The following is an 18,558-nucleotide window of genomic DNA, read 5'->3' on the forward strand; positions in this document are numbered from 1 at the left end:
ATCATCCTCATACTCCTCATTGCACATGTCTTCATTTTATAATACCCCTCACTTTTAATCATCTTTTCAATTTGCATATAGGACATTAAGTTCACATCCCAATCCTAATTCATTTCAGTTACAATCCCATTAACATACCACTTCATTGAATGATGGACCAAATATCCTTTATGGTGTATTCTAAATCTAACAACTTATTTTTATGTTGGCCTATACACAAAAAAAGGGAGTTGTAAAGCTGGGACCAACCATAAGAAACAACGAGAACGTAATAAACTAACTCCTCATTATAGACAAATAAGGGACCAAAAACAACAAAATCACAAACTGACTCCTCATTATAAACAACCATCATGAACCCGGGACCACAAAATTGTCAGAAAACATCAAACTAGGACCACAACGGATCCCAAAAATATGCACAAACAAACCAGTGGAAACATTATATACATATACCAAGAAAGATAAAGTCAAAGCAAAACACTGAAACACAAAATCAGTAGAACAAATGTACATACTGCGAAACAAAAGTTAGGTTTGGGTTTGACATTTCAGATCCACAGTAACCAAGATGATTGAAGGCGTGTTGGATTGCGAAAAACGATAATGACTCTGGAAATGTGAACGCGAAGGGGGATTTAGGAAGAATATGTGGAAATGGCGTCGGAGGATTGTTAGGGTTCGGGTTAACTATTGACCTTTCTTCTTCAGGTTTTTATAAATCTTTTTATGTCATTTAATAAAAACATAAAGGTTTAATGATATATGATATATTATAAATGAAAATGAATTAAGAAAAAGGTTTCTATATTTCAAAAGTCGAATCTTTATCGAAGGTTGCACTGCTGAAAATATTAAATTGATATTTCTCTTGTGAATATATGAGTATTGAGACATGGTTAACAAAAACAAAATTAAAGGAGATTGAAGGAAAATGAAGAAATATGGAAGGAGGGTAAGAAGTTGTGTAAAAAATTATAGGAGATGCACAATGTATTTATAGATCAACACACACATGCATGTGTCATTTCCCTAGACGTCACATGCATGCTTCAATGCCCTAGGCACCACACACACATGGCACATGCATGCGCCAATGCATGTGGCTCACACTCACAAGCACACATGCATGCGCCAGATGCATGGGCGCCTAAGCCCATTAACATTGGAAGCATGCGCCAAATGCATTGGCGCCTCCTTTAAATGATAATTGGATGCGCCAGTTCAATTGGCGCATCGGTAGTGAAAGGTGGTTATTTTGATAATTAATTTGAAAAATTGGTTATTTTAAAAAAAATCTAGTTTTTACATGTATGAGATGTTGATGTATATGATTGGTAACCATAACCATGATATAAAACAAAAGTTCAACTTTAGTTTTATTTCAATTAAGTTGATTTATATGCTTATTATATCTCAAAATCCAAAGGGCATGTATGGAACATGAATGTGACATTGATAAATAAATGGCAAACTTCATTCACTTTGCAAAACTCCAAAAATGACTTTACTCAAAAATGGATCTACCGTAATAATAAAAAGCTAGTGATTTATTAAAAGGAAAAACCGTGACATTAACTTGTTTTCGAATTAGGGGATGATAGCAATGAAGCTAATGACATTGTGAAAATCAAAGGGAATTGACTTAAAATTTAACAGGATTTTTTTTTTCAAAAATGTAAATAATGATCATATGATAATTGACCAAAGGCTTTGATATCCTAGGGTATAAGACAACACACATGCATAAAGGTAAAAAATGAATGAAAGCTAGCAAATAAACTCTTCTCTTTTATTCCAAAATGACATTTAACTGATCAACAAACTAATAATGCAAATGTGATGAGTGACCAAATGAAATGCTTATATTATGATGATGCATATGGGTCAGATGTAGTTAACAAGTAAAAAATTATAGGGATAAGATTTAGGGTGTGACATTTTATACTTGTCTAATTTTTCCTTTTGAGTAGAAATTCTGACTATTATGTAAAATTTGATTCCTTCAAGCAGTGTGATTATTGGTTTGTCTCTATATTATAAGATTGCTCGATTAAAAGCCTCACACATATTGTTAACTTACAAATCGCATTGTGTATTTGTCTTGAAATGAGATCTACTCCAACATGCAGCAGATACATCCATCATGTCTTTTCAAGCATTTATATTAAGCTCTTTCATCTGATTCATTGCTCTTTCCCTTGCAGGTAATGTTGTGGCCCTAGTTGCCCTTCATAAAGCTTCCTTCATATGTATACCGGGATACTTCTTCCTCCAATTGTCGTACAAGTATTAACAAATTTTTGAGATAACCAATCGGTTTTCGTTTGTCTATTCCTAGTTGTCATGTGACAATCATGTTAATCAGTGAAACTAACAAGTTGTCAAAATTGGTTGGTTGTCCTAAGGCTAAACCTAATATAAAAAAAACATCCTTCCGTACATTTTACAACCATTCTCTTCTTGTCATTTTTCTGAACACAACAATTTTCTTATTCTTCATTGCATATTGTTTTATGGCATCTTTGATTTGTAACTTATCCTTGAACGTAATCCCTATTTCAAACTTTATAGTATCCTTAAAAGCTGGAAACCTTTCCATGCCATCTTTAACATCACTACCAGGTGGCGTATCTGGTGGTGTATGAAGCTCATATGAATAAGAATTTTCATTATCAGAAATATCATCCAGTTTTGAAGGTTGCTCTATTGCAGTGTTAGAGAGAACTGTAGTCTAATCATCACAAACATCAGGGCCTAAGTTACACTCATCATCCTCACCTTCCTCATCGTCTTCATCATTCTCATATTCCTCATTGCCCATGTCTTCATTTTACAATACTCCTCATTTTTAATCATATTTTAAATTTAAATATAGGACATTAAGTCCACATCTCAATCCCAATTCATTTCAGTTACAATCCCATTAACATACCACTTCACTGGATGATGAACAAAATATCCCCTATGGTGTATTCTAAGTCTATCAACTTGTTATTCTGTTGGCCTACACACACAAAAAACGGGAGTTGTAAAGTTGGGACCAACCACAAGGAACAACAAGAACGTAATAAACTAACTCCTCATTATATACAAATAAGGGACCACAAACATAAAAAAAATCACAAACCGACTCCTCATTATAAACAATCATCATGAACCCGGGACCACAAAAATGTCACAAAACATCAAACTGGAACCACAACAGATCCAAAAAATATGCATAAACAAGCCAGTTGAAACATTATGTACATATACCAAGAAACATAAAGTCAAAGCAAAACATTGAAACACTGAAACACAAAATTAGTAGAACAAATGTACATATCGCGAAACAAAAGTTAGGTTTGGGTTTGACATTTCAAATCCACGATAACCAAGATGATTGAAGGCGTGCTGGATTGCGAACAACAATAATGACTCAGGAAATGCGAACGCGATGGGTGATTCAGTAAGAATATATATTAAAAATGAAAATGAATTAAGAAAAAGTTTAATGAAATAACTTAATTTTGAAATGATTATTTTGGGGTAGACATCAAAATTTGTCCAAAAATTAATGGGGATTAAAATTTAAAACAAAACATAAAAAATAAATAAAAATAGTGATTTTAAAATGGGGACCAAAACTAAAAATAAAATTAAATCAATCATTTATTTTGGGTACAAAGGAGAATATGTCATTCACCTCTATTTTTTCTTGAATGTGAGAGAAACTGTTAGAGACACTTTACCTTTATCAAAATTGATAGCTATAGACTATATCAGCCACTACTTTCCATTGACTTTGGTTGTTGAGCAAGTCAATTAGTCAACCATCTACAGATTTAAACTTTTTTTTTCCAAATATTTAGACAATGATATTCTAAATTTTTGGTGAAGTTCTCCATCTAGAGAATGAACAAAAAAAGCACTTTGTGTATCTCTTCTTCTCTGATTTATTCATACTGCATCACCATCTTCTATTTCCTCACCACAACCACTCTATGCTATGCTGTAGATCCATATTTTGAAGCATGTGAACCCAAAACATGTGGAAACCAAACTATAACCTATCCTTTCTACATCAATGGAATACAAGAACCCTTTTGTGGCTACCCTGGTTTTGGTCTCACTTGTGACAATACTATTGGTTTTCCAATCCTTAATCTTTCTAATACCTTTTATACAATCAATCAAATTTTCTATCAGAATCATTCATTTAGAGTGTCCAATATTATGTTTTCAAGACCAGACACAAAAAAAGGTTGTCTTTCATTTCCACCTACTCAAGACCTCAGTTTTCCTAATAACATGTTCTATCTCGCACATGATCAAACCGAGGTGAGATTATTCTTCGGATGCGACTCATCGAAGCTACCCAGAAGTCTGCAAAGGAACAAAATTGGTTGCTCTGCAGGAAACGAAACGAGTTCCGTTGTGGCATTGTATGCAGATGATAAAAATGTAAGCTTTGTGTCGAAGAATTGTAGGGATGAGGTGGTTTATGCGAGGGTGGAAAATGGTGTGAAAGGAGAGATTCAAGAGGCTCTGAGAAAAGGGTTTCGGTTGAATTGGATAGCCAGTGATTGCAAGGAATGTAACAGTACTGGAGGGAGATGTGGGTTTGCAGCAGATATATTCAATTTCAGATGTTACTGTACTGATAGAATTCATGCTGCAAAATGTGTTCCAGGTTTGTCTCTGCTTAATTCTTAATTCCTAATTGCTCGAGAAAAGTGAGTGTCATAAAGCATTAATTCGCTTTTAAAAAGTATTAATAGTTGATTCTAACAATTAAAAATAAGATAGGATAAAACTTCAAGAATTTGGTAACCATTGTAAAAATATTTTTTGCATACACTCTTGATCACATTTCACCATCGTAGATATTTCTGTAATTTTCTTTTATTTGCATTTTGTCTCTTGCAGTTACAGTTAGAGACGCTGGGAGGTCACCACCGGTGGTGAATATGGTGACAATAGGTAAATGTATTAGATTTTTAGTGATATAAAACTGCTATTATGATTTTATAAGAAAATATATATTGCATCTTTTAATTATTAATTAATGAATGAAATTTCTAATCCAATGTTCTATCAAACTAAAATGTCCAGTGGGTTCGGTGACTGGAGTTGCATGTGCCTTGCTGATTGTCTTAGTTTGTTGGTTTAGGAAAAAGATCTTCCCTCCCACATTTCTTTTCTTCAGGAAGGAGAATCCAACCTATCAAACTATTGAAAAGTTTTTGAAGGAGCATGGACCTCTTCCAGTTGCAAGGTACAATTATTCAGATATCAAAAAAATAACAAATTCTTTCAAAATGAAATTAGGCCAAGGAGGCTATGGAAGTGTTTACAAAGGGAAGTTACGTGATGGACGTATTGTAGCGGTGAAGATTTTAAGTGAATTAGAAGGTAATGGTCAAGATTTTATCAATGAAGTTGCGAGTATCAGTACAACTTCACATATCAACGTTGTTAGACTTTTGGGATTTTGTTTGGATGGTTCTAAAAAAGCGCTAATATACGAATTCATGTCTAATGGATCTCTTGAGAAGTTCATATATGAAGACAAAAATAACCAGCAGGTTGATCTCCAGTTGGATTGCAAAATATTATACGATATTGCGGTTGGCATTGCTTGCGGATTAGAGTACTTGCATATAGGCTGTAACACTAGAATCTTGCATTTTGACATAAAACCTCATAATATATTACTAGATGATGATTTTTGTCCAAAAATTTCTGATTTTGGCCTTGCTAAAATATGTCCAACAAAAGAAAGTATTGTATCCATATTTGGTGCAAGAGGAACCCCGGGATATATTGCTCCAGAGTTGTTTTCTAGAAATTTTGGTGAAGTGTCGCATAAATCAGATGTCTATAGTTATGGAATGATGGTGTTAGAGATGGTTGGTCGAAGAAAGAATATTAAGGTTGAAGTGGATTGTTCTAGCGAGCTATACTTTCCACATTTGATTTACCAGCGTCTTGAGTTGAATCAGGATCTTGGACTAAATTGTATCAAAAATGAAATTGACGAAGAAATGGTAAGAAAGATGACAATGGTGAGTTTATGGTGCATACAAACCAACCCTTCGAATCGACCAGCAATGCATAAAGTGGTGGAAATGTTGGAGGGGAGCCTTCAAGTGCTTGAAATACCACCCAAACCATTTATGTCTTCTCCTTCAGTATCTTCAATCCATTTGTCATCTGAAATATTGTAATTGGCATGGATATTAAGATGCAATGCAAAGTATATCACACTAGTAAATAATTTCATGATAATTCACATATAAATAAAATGTTATGTATCTAATAGAATTGTAATGTTTTATCATTTCTTAGGCCGTTAACACATATCCTTATTATTATTATTGTGTTTATCACAACAATGTTATTCATATGTAATGAAGGCACAACGTATTGTCCAGATTATAAATTCTTTCGTTAGTTGATCTTGGGCCAGTTTATTTTAGCTTTTAAAAAATGGATTTTTTCTTTGTATTTTTTAATATGGATTCTACAAAAATAATTTTTAAAATATTACAAATTTTTTAAAATTTATTTTTTACAAATTAAAAGATTGAATTGTTCATTCTATAACATAAATATACATTATTGAAGATCAAAACATAGTCAAAATCACAATTTCTTCAAAAAATTGTATCTTAAAAATGATTTTTATGAAAAGCTATTTGAAATAGCTTCAAAATTAAGTGATTTTTTGAAAATTTGATATCCAAAAAAAGTTTCCATAAAATGATGAAATACCTAAAATAACATTTTAAGAATAACTATTCAAACCAAATTTTCATTTGAAACTTTTATGAAAAGTTTCTTTGTAAATTTTTTTTACACTAAAATATGTAACACTATAAAAATCATTTTTAAAAAAAGGCAAAACAAACGGGCCCCTTGTCTCATATCAAAGCTGGCATAACTAGCTAATAGGTATCTCCAATGTCCCTTATAATTTACTTTTTATTTACTTTAACAGTGGCGATCCATAATTTTCTGCAGATTAGTTTAAAAATTTCATTTTTGTAATTGTATTTCTCACAATAGATAAAATTGGAAGGACTTAAAAATATGTGTTTTCTCTGTTTCTGGGTTTTACCAAATAAGCTCACACTCAACAAGCTCCCCTTAGCCAAAATCTGTGTTTTCTCTGTTTCTGGGTTTTACCAAATAAAGGACTTAAAAAGTGTGTAAAATGCATTGATGATTTTGAATTTGAATAAATATTTTATATCTTAAATATTAATTATTTATAACAAAAATTTATAGGATTAAATATACTTTACCTCTTTAATGTGAGAGAGTTTTGGTTTATCCTCTGCAATTTTTTTATTCCTCTGCAATTTCTTCTTCAACTTCCATTCCATCGATTTCATTTTTATTGTGTTCTTCTTCAATCATTTACTTCTTCATCTTCTCTATTTATTTTGCACATCATTCCATTCTCGTTAATTCCCCATTCAGACTTCAATCGTTTTAGAAATTAGGGTTTGAAAAAATGGGTTGAAGCAAAACATCATTAATTGGAAACTCAAGTGAATTGAGTTTACCTTGATGTGGATGTGATCAAGCAATTGAATATGTGGGTCGCAATCACAATTGAAAACCCCAATAGAAAATTATGGAGATGTCGAAATATTGGGGTAAGAAATTTTTAATTTTTTCTCGAAGTAAAACTCATCCATATTTTGTTTGTAATATGTAGAGTGTCAAAATTTATGAACTATTTATATGGGATGATGAAGTTGGTCAGGTTTATGGTAGGAATGAAAATCAAAAGATTCCAACAAATTGCAATAATTGTTAAATGATAATGGCTTATTTGAGGGAATTTGGGAAGAACGTTGGCAAATGATTTGAGAAGGAATTTGGCAAGGATTATGGGGTAGAAGTCAGTTCGAAGAAGCATGAAAAGACAAAGAAGAAGCTTCAAATTGAGAAGAACAAAAGTCATTGTTTAATGGTTGCACTTATGATGTCTTGGATGTTAGATGAAGGAGACTTATCTAGAGGGAGGGAGGAATACATCCCAAGTTAAAAAAAACTTTAAAAAAATTATTTTGAAAATTTTAAAGGCTAACGAAAGTGACCCAGATCGAATCGTCTAAACCAAACCATTATCGAAAAGGTTGGATATGCGTATATAGAATCAAGTTATGATAATGAGAACAAATTGATCAAAATAATTTTAACCACAATCACTTGATTGCTTCACAAATAGTAAAGTTTATTTCCAATGACACAATACACAAAAACGCAATTGAGACAAATTATCGAACACCTTGTGTGCAATCAATTTTGTTTACAATTTTGTATGGTTTTGTTGATTTGAAAATCCAAACACAATCTAATAGATTGTAATCAACTGAACAAAAACTTTTTAAAAAGTTTCACCAAACGTATTGATCGCACAATCGACGAATTCAATAATTTTCAAATGAAAAGTAAAAGAGATGGATATATATATATATATATATATATATATATATATATATATATATATATATATATATATATATATATATATATATAAGAGAGAGAGAGAGAGAGAGAGAGAGAGTACACAAAATTTTTTTTAGGCAGTTCCTCAATCGGCCTCGCTATGGGTACATCTGCCCTCAATTGAAACTCGAGTTGAGATAGTGAAAGTTAACCTTACTTTGCAAAAGTCGTTTACAAGAGAAATGTAGCTATGCAACCCTACAAATCCTATGTTTGATGTTGATTCTAACACTTTTTCTCCCCTTTATCTGAGCTTGATCAAGTCACCCAACAATACCAATTTGATCCACCGTCTCACGCTACTCCTTTGCTAGAAACCTCCGTTCTTCAAAGCTTTCACTCGATCAAATCCAAATTGTGAATTGTTGTAACCCAAGACTTACAAAGATGATCCATCATCTCAGGCTTCTCCTTTGCAAGATACCCCCGTTCTTCAAAGCTTTCATTCGATCGAATTCAACTTGCCTAATCTTGTCCAAAACCTTAAAATACCCAATTTATCTTGAAGGAAAACCTCAACTTGGAGTTCTTATTTGAAACCCTCAAAGATCCTCAAACTAATTTACAATTCAACAACCTAAATTGGACGTTATCAACACTGATTCTAGATGGCGCTCAAACAAAAAATAATTATGTGTAGTTTGTTTGTGTGTATGCATAGAACGCAGGTTGAAGATGAGGAGAACTCTTTGATATTCCTAATATTGTTTAATAGTTTTCTCAAAACTACTAAAAAATAAATGATGCATGTATGAAGTATATATGTGTGTGCAAGTTGGAGGCAAAAAGGAATGTAAGAGGTTTAGAAAAAATGTAAAATTTTCAAGATTTTTAATGCATGTTCCGACTTATGTAAATCATGTGTTGACTCATTTGATGCATGTGTTGAATCATACAGGCGACACATCAAACATAAGCTTTAGGCTTTAAAAATGACCTGCATGTGTCGACTCATAACTTGTATGTATCGAATCATAGAATAATTTTTCTTCTGTGTCAACCTGAAATGCTCCATGTGTCGACACATCAAACAGAAGCTACAACCTTTAAAAATGATTCATGTGTGTCGACACATATACCTGTTTTTCATATAAAACCTTGTTTTTAATGCATGAAATCTTTTCTAAACCATGTCCAACCATGTCTAAATTTTTTTTATGCTTCCTAATGCTAAGATGCACACTAAGACTAAGAGGATACCAAACAATATACATAAATTCTAAATAATCCTAGTTTTGACATCATACAAAATACATTTTATGAAACAGTTCATATATCAAGTATGTCAAGCATTTGGGACATAGACAACATGCAAAAGTAAAATGTTTACTTTCAAAGAGAGAAAATGAAACAATATTACCTCGTGTATGAATTATTGAAGGATACTGTCATACCCCAAAATTTGCCCGTTAATCTCGCAGGACATTTTTCAAGGCACTCCAACTCATTCTTCAAGGCATTGATCTTAAAGGAACAAAGACCCAGCACACAAGTGGCCAAATCCAGAAAATAACTCAAAATGGCTTGCTCGCTAGGCGAGCAAAATCCTTCGCTTAGCGAACCCTTCGCTGCACCACTCGCCTAGCGAAGCTTGCGAATACCAGAAATTTTGGGATTCATTCTGAGCCATTAGGTCACAAAAATTATTATAAATAGTAGAGCTTCATTCACAAACGGAGGACAGAAACAGACGGACAGAAACCCTAGCAAGGAAAACACAGACAGCAAAACCCTGGAGGCTAACCAAGAGAATTCAGAGCAACCCTAAAGGAAACCCCGAAGGAAAATCATCTGCACAAAGGTTACCTCCGCCCAACTTAATCTGGCACCAACCCTAAGAGTGATTTGCCAATTCAACGTTGCAATTCAATTGCAAACAGGTTTGCCTTACCACTACCGCTTTATGCTCCCAATTTACATGTGACATAATGATTGAATTTATAAATATATCTTAGTTTTTGCATGTGGATTTAAGTATGCATGGATGTCTTGAATGTTTAACCATATAATTTCTGCATTGGATGCCATAGGGTTTGGAGCTCGCTGAAATCGTACTGTTCTTAAAATCAAAACCCGCAGCCGTTCGCTAGCACATCGCTAAGCGAACATGTAGCGAGTGCTCGCTAAGCCTTCGCTAGGCGAGGCAGTAGCGAACATGACAGTCGCTGGTTTTTCGTTCTGTTTTGATCTTTGCTCATCTGACCTGTTTTATTATAACCATGCATTGTTTACCTGATACTATTACTGCTTTGTTTGGTGCAACTCTTGATTGCACCCCATTTGGTATTCTGACCTGTTTGTTGAATTTTTGTGAGGGCTCACATATTCCCGAAGAAGGTAGCTTGCTAGGTATTCCACTTTATTTGTGGGATACCCTTGTGGAGATTCATCCTAATTACCTAACTGATTACAAATGTTTTGGAGATTCATCCTAATCACCTAACTGATTATAAAATGTTGCCTTTGAATATATGATCTTGGCCCTCTCTTTGTTGCCTTACGGTATTACGGTCATGTCCCATGAATGTGGGGATACACTTAGGAAAGACCCTTCGATTAAATCATCATGTCCCTATAAGATAAATCATAGTCCCTCGGATGTCGCCTGCGAATATATGATTTTGTCCCTCGATGGCCCATCGTTGTAGCCTACGGTTAAATGATGATCGTCCCTTCGAATGCTAAGGTATCCTTACAAATGTTGCCTTCAATGACCAATCGATGACCCTACGATGTCCCTTACATCCAAAGGACAAGACTACTTACTTCTCAATAGTGAGGACAATTTTACCCTCATAAGGATAGGAAATACCCATAAAGACCTTGGGTAGGTATAACTCTTAAATGCTGACTCACAACTTAAAATACTTTTCACACCTCACACTTTGCAAAACATCTATTAGAAAATCACCACTTGGTATACATTCGTACTAGAATCATTGCCCAGTTATATTTTTCTAAACAGCTTTCAAAATTAAACGAGATAAATACTTTGTATACATTCGTACAAGAATCATTACAAAGTTAAACTCTCTTTTCAAAACATTTTCTAAACAGTTCTCAAACACTTTTTTCAGACAAGAAAAACATAAGTGATTCAGCAATTAAGAGCCCATGGATAACCATGGATACAAAGGGTGCTAACACCTTCCCTTTGTATAATGTACCTCCCGAACCCAAAATCTAATCAAGGTCTTTCCTGTTCTTTTCCGCCTTTCCTTATTGGATAAAAGAAAAGTCGGTGGCGACTCTTGCTATCCGCGACATTTGCTTTCCAAAGCAAAAACACACAAAGTCAGTTCACCGTATGACAGAACTGACGACTCTGCTGGGGACAAAAGAGAGGTTGCCTTAAAAAAAAAAAAAAAACAAGATCACTTATTTGAATTGTCTGATTTACTTTTAAGGGATTGCTTGGGTATTTTATGCTTGAGTGAAAGATCCTACACCCGGATCTAGTGTACCTTAGGTAAGTAGCAAGAGATCATCGCGACTATCCGGCGTATACTGGAATGGTTAAAATGATGGCTACGGTTAATGTGACACTTCGGATGTCCTGATGTTCCTCATGTTTACTTGAGGAGAAATTTGGCGTCTGCGTGGTGTCATCAAAGCATTAACCAGACCTTTAGAACCCTAATTGACTCATCCTAGCCATTAGAAAGTAGTGAGATAACTGACTTCGGTTCCGACTGGGGTTGGTTGAGACTCGATACTACACTCTTTGAGATTGGACTTTAGGGAAGCTTTGGTCAACCACTTGGTGTTGCACTGAAGTGGACTTAAAGGAAGGTCAATGATTGGAGATCCTTTTAGAACCCGGTTACTATTCTAGGACAGGTTGAACCAACCAAACCTCAGTGGGGAGGGTACGTACCTATGGAACTCATGCAAGCCTTAAAACCTAGGAATGATTGTTGTGTGACTTGCTTGTGCTTGTTATTTACATAACATCATAACATCATGGCATTGTGCTAACCGTTTCAAGGACTTAGGGATTTAACTTTGCTCTGTAACAGGGCTATGGCTTCCAGGAAGACCATCCGGATCAATTTCGTAACGACTTCTCCTCAACTCAAGGATTTAGTGTCAGAACTTCCCGATCATGCTCAGTTCATCAAGAAACATGGTTATCTCCTCAATTTAGTTACCACCGGTTTCAAAGAAGATATGATGAGAGTTCTATTCCAGTTCTTCGATCCTAAACATCATTGCTTCACCTTCCCAGATTATCAGTTGGTACCCACATTAGAAGAATTCTCCAGGCTGCTTGGGATACCTATCCTTGATCAAACACCTTTCAGTGGTTTAGAAAAGATTCCGAAGTCTGAAGAAGTTGCCGCGGCTTTACACATGACAAAGTCCGACATTGAAACCAATTGGGTAACAAGAAGTGGAGTTAAGGGTTTACTTGCCAAATTTCTGATAAATAAGGCCCGAGAATTCTTAAAGGTTATGGATGTCCATGCTTTCGAAGATGTCCTAGCATTACTAATCTATGGTTTGGTGTTATTTCCTAATCCAGACCAATTCATAGACATGAATGCTATTAAGATATTTCTCACTCATGACCCTGTGCCTACCTTGCTTGGAGACATTTTGCATTCCCTTCACACCCGTACTATGAAAAGGCAAGGGACTCTCATGTGCTGCATACCTTTATTGTCTAGGTGGTTTATTTCGCACCTTCCTCAATCAGTCTTGAAGAATGAGCAAAATTTGAAATGGCCTCAAAGGATAATGTCGCTCTCCCATTCAGACATCCATTGGTGTCCCCAACCCAAAGAAAATGTTATCATCATTGACCGCTGCGGAGAATTCTCTAACGTACCACTCCTGGGGATAAGAGGAGGTATTACTTATAACCCAGCTTTAGCCCTACGTCAGTTTGGTTATGCTCGAAGAGATGGTCCACATGAAATAATTATCCAAGGCACTGTGTTTGACTATGACAACGATTCCCAAGGTCTCCGTCAAAGATTTGTACGAGCCTGGGGCATGGTGAAAAGAAGCACTTTAGGAAAGAAAAACTCTATTCCTATGGAACCTTATCTCAGATGGGTACGCGCAAGAGCTCGTGAACTTGTCATGCCATATCTTGCAGACGGACCATTGATTGTTGAACCAGGAGTTGAAGGAGGTACTCCTCAGATCATTCCTTATCCAGATATGCCTACCAATGTTGAAGAATTGAAGAAATCCTGGATCCAGTTGAGAGAGGAAAGGGATACTTTTGAAACTCAGTTCTGTGCTGAAAGGAAGAAAGTGTTAGAGCTCACCAGCCAGCTTAATGAGGAACGAAGACTCAATGCATATCTTCGCCCAAAAAGAAGTCGTCCCTGGGGGACTTGAGCTTTCATTGTATTTTTTATTATTTCCTTTTTGTAATGAACATTGATTAAATAAATTATTAATAAAAGTTTCCCTCTTTTTGGTAGTTTACGCAAAGTTAAATTCCAAAAGTCCTTGAAAACATTTCATACATTGCATAGCATAACATAACATTGCATAACAGGTATTCTAAAAGCTCAATGTTCTTACGGTCTTCCTTCTAAACAGACAGATGGCTCTTGAACAAACTGTCAAAGATCTCCAGACTCAAAATGCTCAACTCCAGGAGATGATCTTGAACCTATCCAAGGGGCAGGAGGAACTGAAGGCTCTCTTGCTCGAGAAGAAGAAAGATAAGAAAGCTGTGAGTTACATTAACCCGGGAAGAAGGCTTAAGGGACAGGCCGCAGGAGTCAAGATTAGAATTCCGAAGGATCAAGAAGATGAGACAGAAAATGATTCGGAAGATGAGAATGCTGACCCTTTCAGCCCGGAGGACGACGATGAAGATTATGAGAATGAACAATACTCTCCAAAAGATGATAAGTACAAGTTGCTGGAAGAACGTATGCTAGCTATGGAAGGTCAGAAGGCGCCCGGCTTGGATTTCGAAAGCTTGGGTCTGGTCTCCGATGTGGTCATTCCTTGCAAATTCAAGATCCCCACTTTCACTAAGTACGATGGTGCGTCTTGTCCTCAAATGCATCTGAGAGCTTATGTGAGAAAGATTCAGCCGTATACCACTGATAGGAAGCTATGGATCCATTTCTTCCAAGAGAGTCTGTCTGGCACATAGTTAGAATGGTACTATCAGCTCGAGAGCTCTAACATCCGCACCTGGACTGATTTAGCGACAGCTTTCTACAAGCACTACCAGTATAATTCTGAACTAGCGCCTACTCGGCTACAGTTGCAGAATATGACTATGGGATCTAAAGAAAGCTTCAAAGAATATGCTCAAAAATGGAGAGATTTGGCTGGCAGAGTCAAACCCCCTATGACTGATCGAGAATTAGTGGACATGTTCATGGGTACACTGACTGGCCCATTCTACAGCCATCTATTGGGAAGTTCCTCATCGGGTTTCACTGAACTTATATTAACAGGTGAACGTGTTGAAAGCGGCATTCGAAGTGGAAAGATACAGGCGGCTACCTCTGCAAGCACCAAAAAGCCCCATCAGGGAAAGAATGAATCAAATGCTGTGTACCACCAGAGGGGTCATAACAAGAAAAATCGTGACCATACTATCGGAGCAGTTACGATTGCAGCACCGTGTCGCATTACGCGAAAAACCGGCGGGAAAACAAAACAACAGAGCCGCCACCGTGCGTTATTTATCCCAAAAGATGGAAAGGAAACGCTCAAAGTAAACCTGGAAAAGACATGGTCTCGCGACCAGAGAGAGATGGGATCGGGAGTCGGTTATGCGAAGGGAAGGTATTAGCACCCCTACGCATCCGTCGTACTCGACGGGATCCACGCACAAAAGAAAGGATAAAGGTTGCTAAAAACTGCTCACACACTGCACACAAGGCTAGAAAGAACACACAGAAAGACAAGAGAAACAGGACTCGGCAGGATATCGCATCCTGGGCCTACGTAGTCTGTCATGCACAGACATCAGAGTCGACGTAGTTCGGGACAAGGGGAAACGTGCGCGCTAGGATGTCGCATCCTATGCATACGTATCTTCTCTGACTGGAGAAGAATCAGAGCACTCGTAGCTCGGCTAACGCACGCCAAACAAAACCACACAGGAAACCGACTGCCAATCGCTGGGCTTATGTCAGACTCCACACAAACAGGCAAACATGGAGATCGAATGCCAATCGCTGGACTTACATCATACTCCGAACCAACAAACACACACTGGAAACCAACTGCCAATCGCTGGACTTATGTCAGACTCCAAACAAAACAAACCAGACACAAGAAACCAACTGCCAATCGCTGGACTTATGTCGGACTCCAAACACACACAAAGGGGTTGAAAAAGAAAAGGGCGCCCGGAGAGATCAGCTCATCTCCTGCCTACGTACCTCATCTGGTATGAGGATCAGGGCGACGTAGTTCCCCTACGCAGGGAAAGAACTTCTAACCTAACCAGAGACTGGGAAATGACAAACTAGAAGGGAGTCTGACTCGGGCCTAATAGTTATCATGTAAGTTCACCATGGTCCTAGGTTGAAGTTTCTATCTAACTTGCACAGGGAGCAAGCTATCCTAAACAGCACAAGCAAAACAAACATACACACAATTAGCACACACTATATACAAACAAAGTGGGCTCACACAAGGTTAGGCTGTGAAACACAAGCCAACTAGAATCGGGTGTAGTTAGCTCTTAACCCTAACATTGAGAGTTAGGGTGAAGCAGATGAAATGGGAAGTGAGAGTAAGATCTCACAGCTCTTATCCCTGGCCTGGGAGAGCTTCAGACGAATGAAAGTGTGGGAGTTCAGAATGTAGGAACTCTTCTCCACATATGACTGACACAACATGGATCTTGGGTTAATATCCACAATGCATCAACACAAGGTGTGTGAGCAAAGGGGATGACACACAGAATAGCAGGAGATGGATTACACATCTCTTTTATCTGCCAATTGCCTTATCAAAGGTCTTTTCCTGCTTGGCACAAAAATAAACAAACACAAGCATTGCCTCTTAAGGAGGACTTCAGACAGGTGCCTGCCCAAGTAACAGGACAGGTCTTCCAGACTACATGAAGTCAGTGAGTTATACCTCAAATGGTTAAGCAACCAAGCAAAGCAAAGGCAAGTTCACAATGAACTTAAGCAACTAAATGTACCTGAAAACAATCTAACTCAATCAGTATACAACTCAAAAAGTCAAACAGACAACCAATGGTCAACAGTTAACAGTCAAACAAACAAACAATGCAACAAGGTGCAATGCACAAGCTCAAATCAAATGAGCTAAAAGCCACCTACAAAACAAGTCAAGATTAGTCAATATCAACCAAATCATCCAACTCAAGCAAATGAATCAATCCTCTTATGGCCACGTGCTTCTTATCCTGAAAACAAAACTCAAACATAAGCACAAACCACTAGGACAAGGCCTAGGGTCAAAGAGGGAGAAAAAATCCAAAACAGAACATGAAAATTGACATGAATCAACCTCAATCAAATAAGAACATAATCCAAAAGGTCTCATGTCAATAGCATCAACCAAATTCATTTCATAAATCAATCATGGCAAGGCATGCAAGTTGAAAGCACATTGAGGCAACAGAATGAACAAATGCACATTAATTCAAAAATGATTCAATTAATCCCAAGAAATTTCATGGCTAAACAGAACACACAACATGATCATCACACAAAAAATTAGGGCAATTGGACATGATTAAGCATGGTAATCAAATTCATCAAGTCAAGGCAATCAAAATGAACTCAAATGAGGTACCAAATGCTACATCAACTTAGCACAAGCCTAAAACAGAATTAACAAATGATAAAGACTTCAAACCAAAGCCACAACAAACTCCAATATGTCTAGAAACAATGTGCAAAATTTCACATCCATAGGATGAACAACCAGAATTTCCCAAATCATTGAAGATCAAGACTATTCAAAAGTGCACAAATGACAATCCAGAAAGAAAAATCTTAAACAAATCAGAAATGATTCCAGAAATTCCACAAAAATCATGATCAATCACAACATCCATAAGAAGCATCATGCAAAAAATCACATCATTTGGAGTTCATTTGGCATGGCAAAGAAATTCATCAAGTTGAGCAAGCAAAGGTGTGACACACATTGTCACACCTACATTAACATGAGCATATCTCAGCAACCACAAATGAGAAAAATGCAAACTCAACACCAAAATGTCCAGCAACATGTCTAGTTTAAGCATACCAAATTTCAAAAGCATTGGATTAAAACTCATCATTTCACAAAGCATATGGCAAGCAAGGTTCAAAATATGACACAAGCACACAAACCCTAGGCCAAATTAATTTTCATCCAAGCACAATTTCTGGAAAAATCATCAAAAAATACTAGACACAATAAGGAGAACAATGCAAAAATCCACACATTATTTGGATCAATATTCATTGAGTTATGAATTTTTAAAGTGGAAAGAAAAATAAAAAACATGAATGAGCATGTACATGAATGGATGGAGAAAATGAAATAAAAATGTGAATGCACTTTGGAAACATGCTGTGAGCCGGATTCGAAGTGATGCAGCATTTGAAATATGGCGCTAGTTACTGAAACGCGCCGTTTCACTTAACTGATGTGGCAAGGTGAATCAAAAGTAACCAATCAATATGCCATGTGACTGCCACGCCGGACCAATGCATGATCAGAAACACAAAAACTCATGCAAAACGTGCTGGAATGGATCAAAGGCAATCTGGAAACGAAAACCCTAGCTTCTTCATCATGTTCATCATGTTCTTCATACTCAAGAACACATGTTCACAGAAATTAAAAATAATCATACCAATGGATTCCTCTCTCAACATACATCACTAATCTAAGCATGTTTTAACCTAATTCCACGTATCATGAACAAATCGAGGCAAAGAACATTCACATGTCAATCTTTAAATCCATAGATCTACTTCAATTCTACATGAAAATTAATGATCTAAAGCTCAGTTTGCTCAGTGTTCAAAGATCTACAACTATCACCTATCAATTTCAAGAATTAATGGAATCGAATTCTGACCT

General features: G+C 36.4%; 1 protein-coding gene across 1 annotated transcript; it reads left to right on the plus strand.

Moving 5' to 3' along the window:
- The first annotated feature begins 3,739 nt into the window (after nt 1–3,739).
- LOC127098526 (LEAF RUST 10 DISEASE-RESISTANCE LOCUS RECEPTOR-LIKE PROTEIN KINASE-like 2.8) lies at nt 3,740–6,443 on the plus strand. The gene is made up of 3 exons (XM_051037141.1): nt 3,740–4,675; nt 4,912–4,965; nt 5,098–6,443. The coding sequence occupies exons 1-3, from the start codon at nt 3,898–3,900 to the stop codon at nt 6,210–6,212; spliced, it is 1,947 nt and encodes a 648-aa protein (XP_050893098.1). The 5' UTR covers nt 3,740–3,897; the 3' UTR covers nt 6,213–6,443.
- The last annotated feature ends 12,115 nt before the right edge of the window (nt 6,444–18,558 follow it).

This window comes from Lathyrus oleraceus, chromosome 6 (assembly GCF_024323335.1).
Source record: "Lathyrus oleraceus cultivar Zhongwan6 chromosome 6, CAAS_Psat_ZW6_1.0, whole genome shotgun sequence".
In the NCBI taxonomy this organism is placed as follows: Eukaryota; Viridiplantae; Streptophyta; class Magnoliopsida; order Fabales; family Fabaceae; genus Lathyrus; species Lathyrus oleraceus.

Bases quoted from the DNA above. Each gene is read 5' to 3' on its own strand.
- LOC127098526 (XM_051037141.1), top strand. From the start codon at position 3,898: ATGAACAAAAAAAGCACTTTGTGTATCTCTTCTTCTCTGATTTATTCA. The intron at 4,676-4,911 runs GTTTGTCTCTGC...TGTCTCTTGCAG, and splicing joins TGCTGCAAAATGTGTTCCAG to TTACAGTTAGAGACGCTGGG. The intron at 4,966-5,097 runs GTAAATGTATTA...TAAAATGTCCAG, and splicing joins GGTGAATATGGTGACAATAG to TGGGTTCGGTGACTGGAGTT.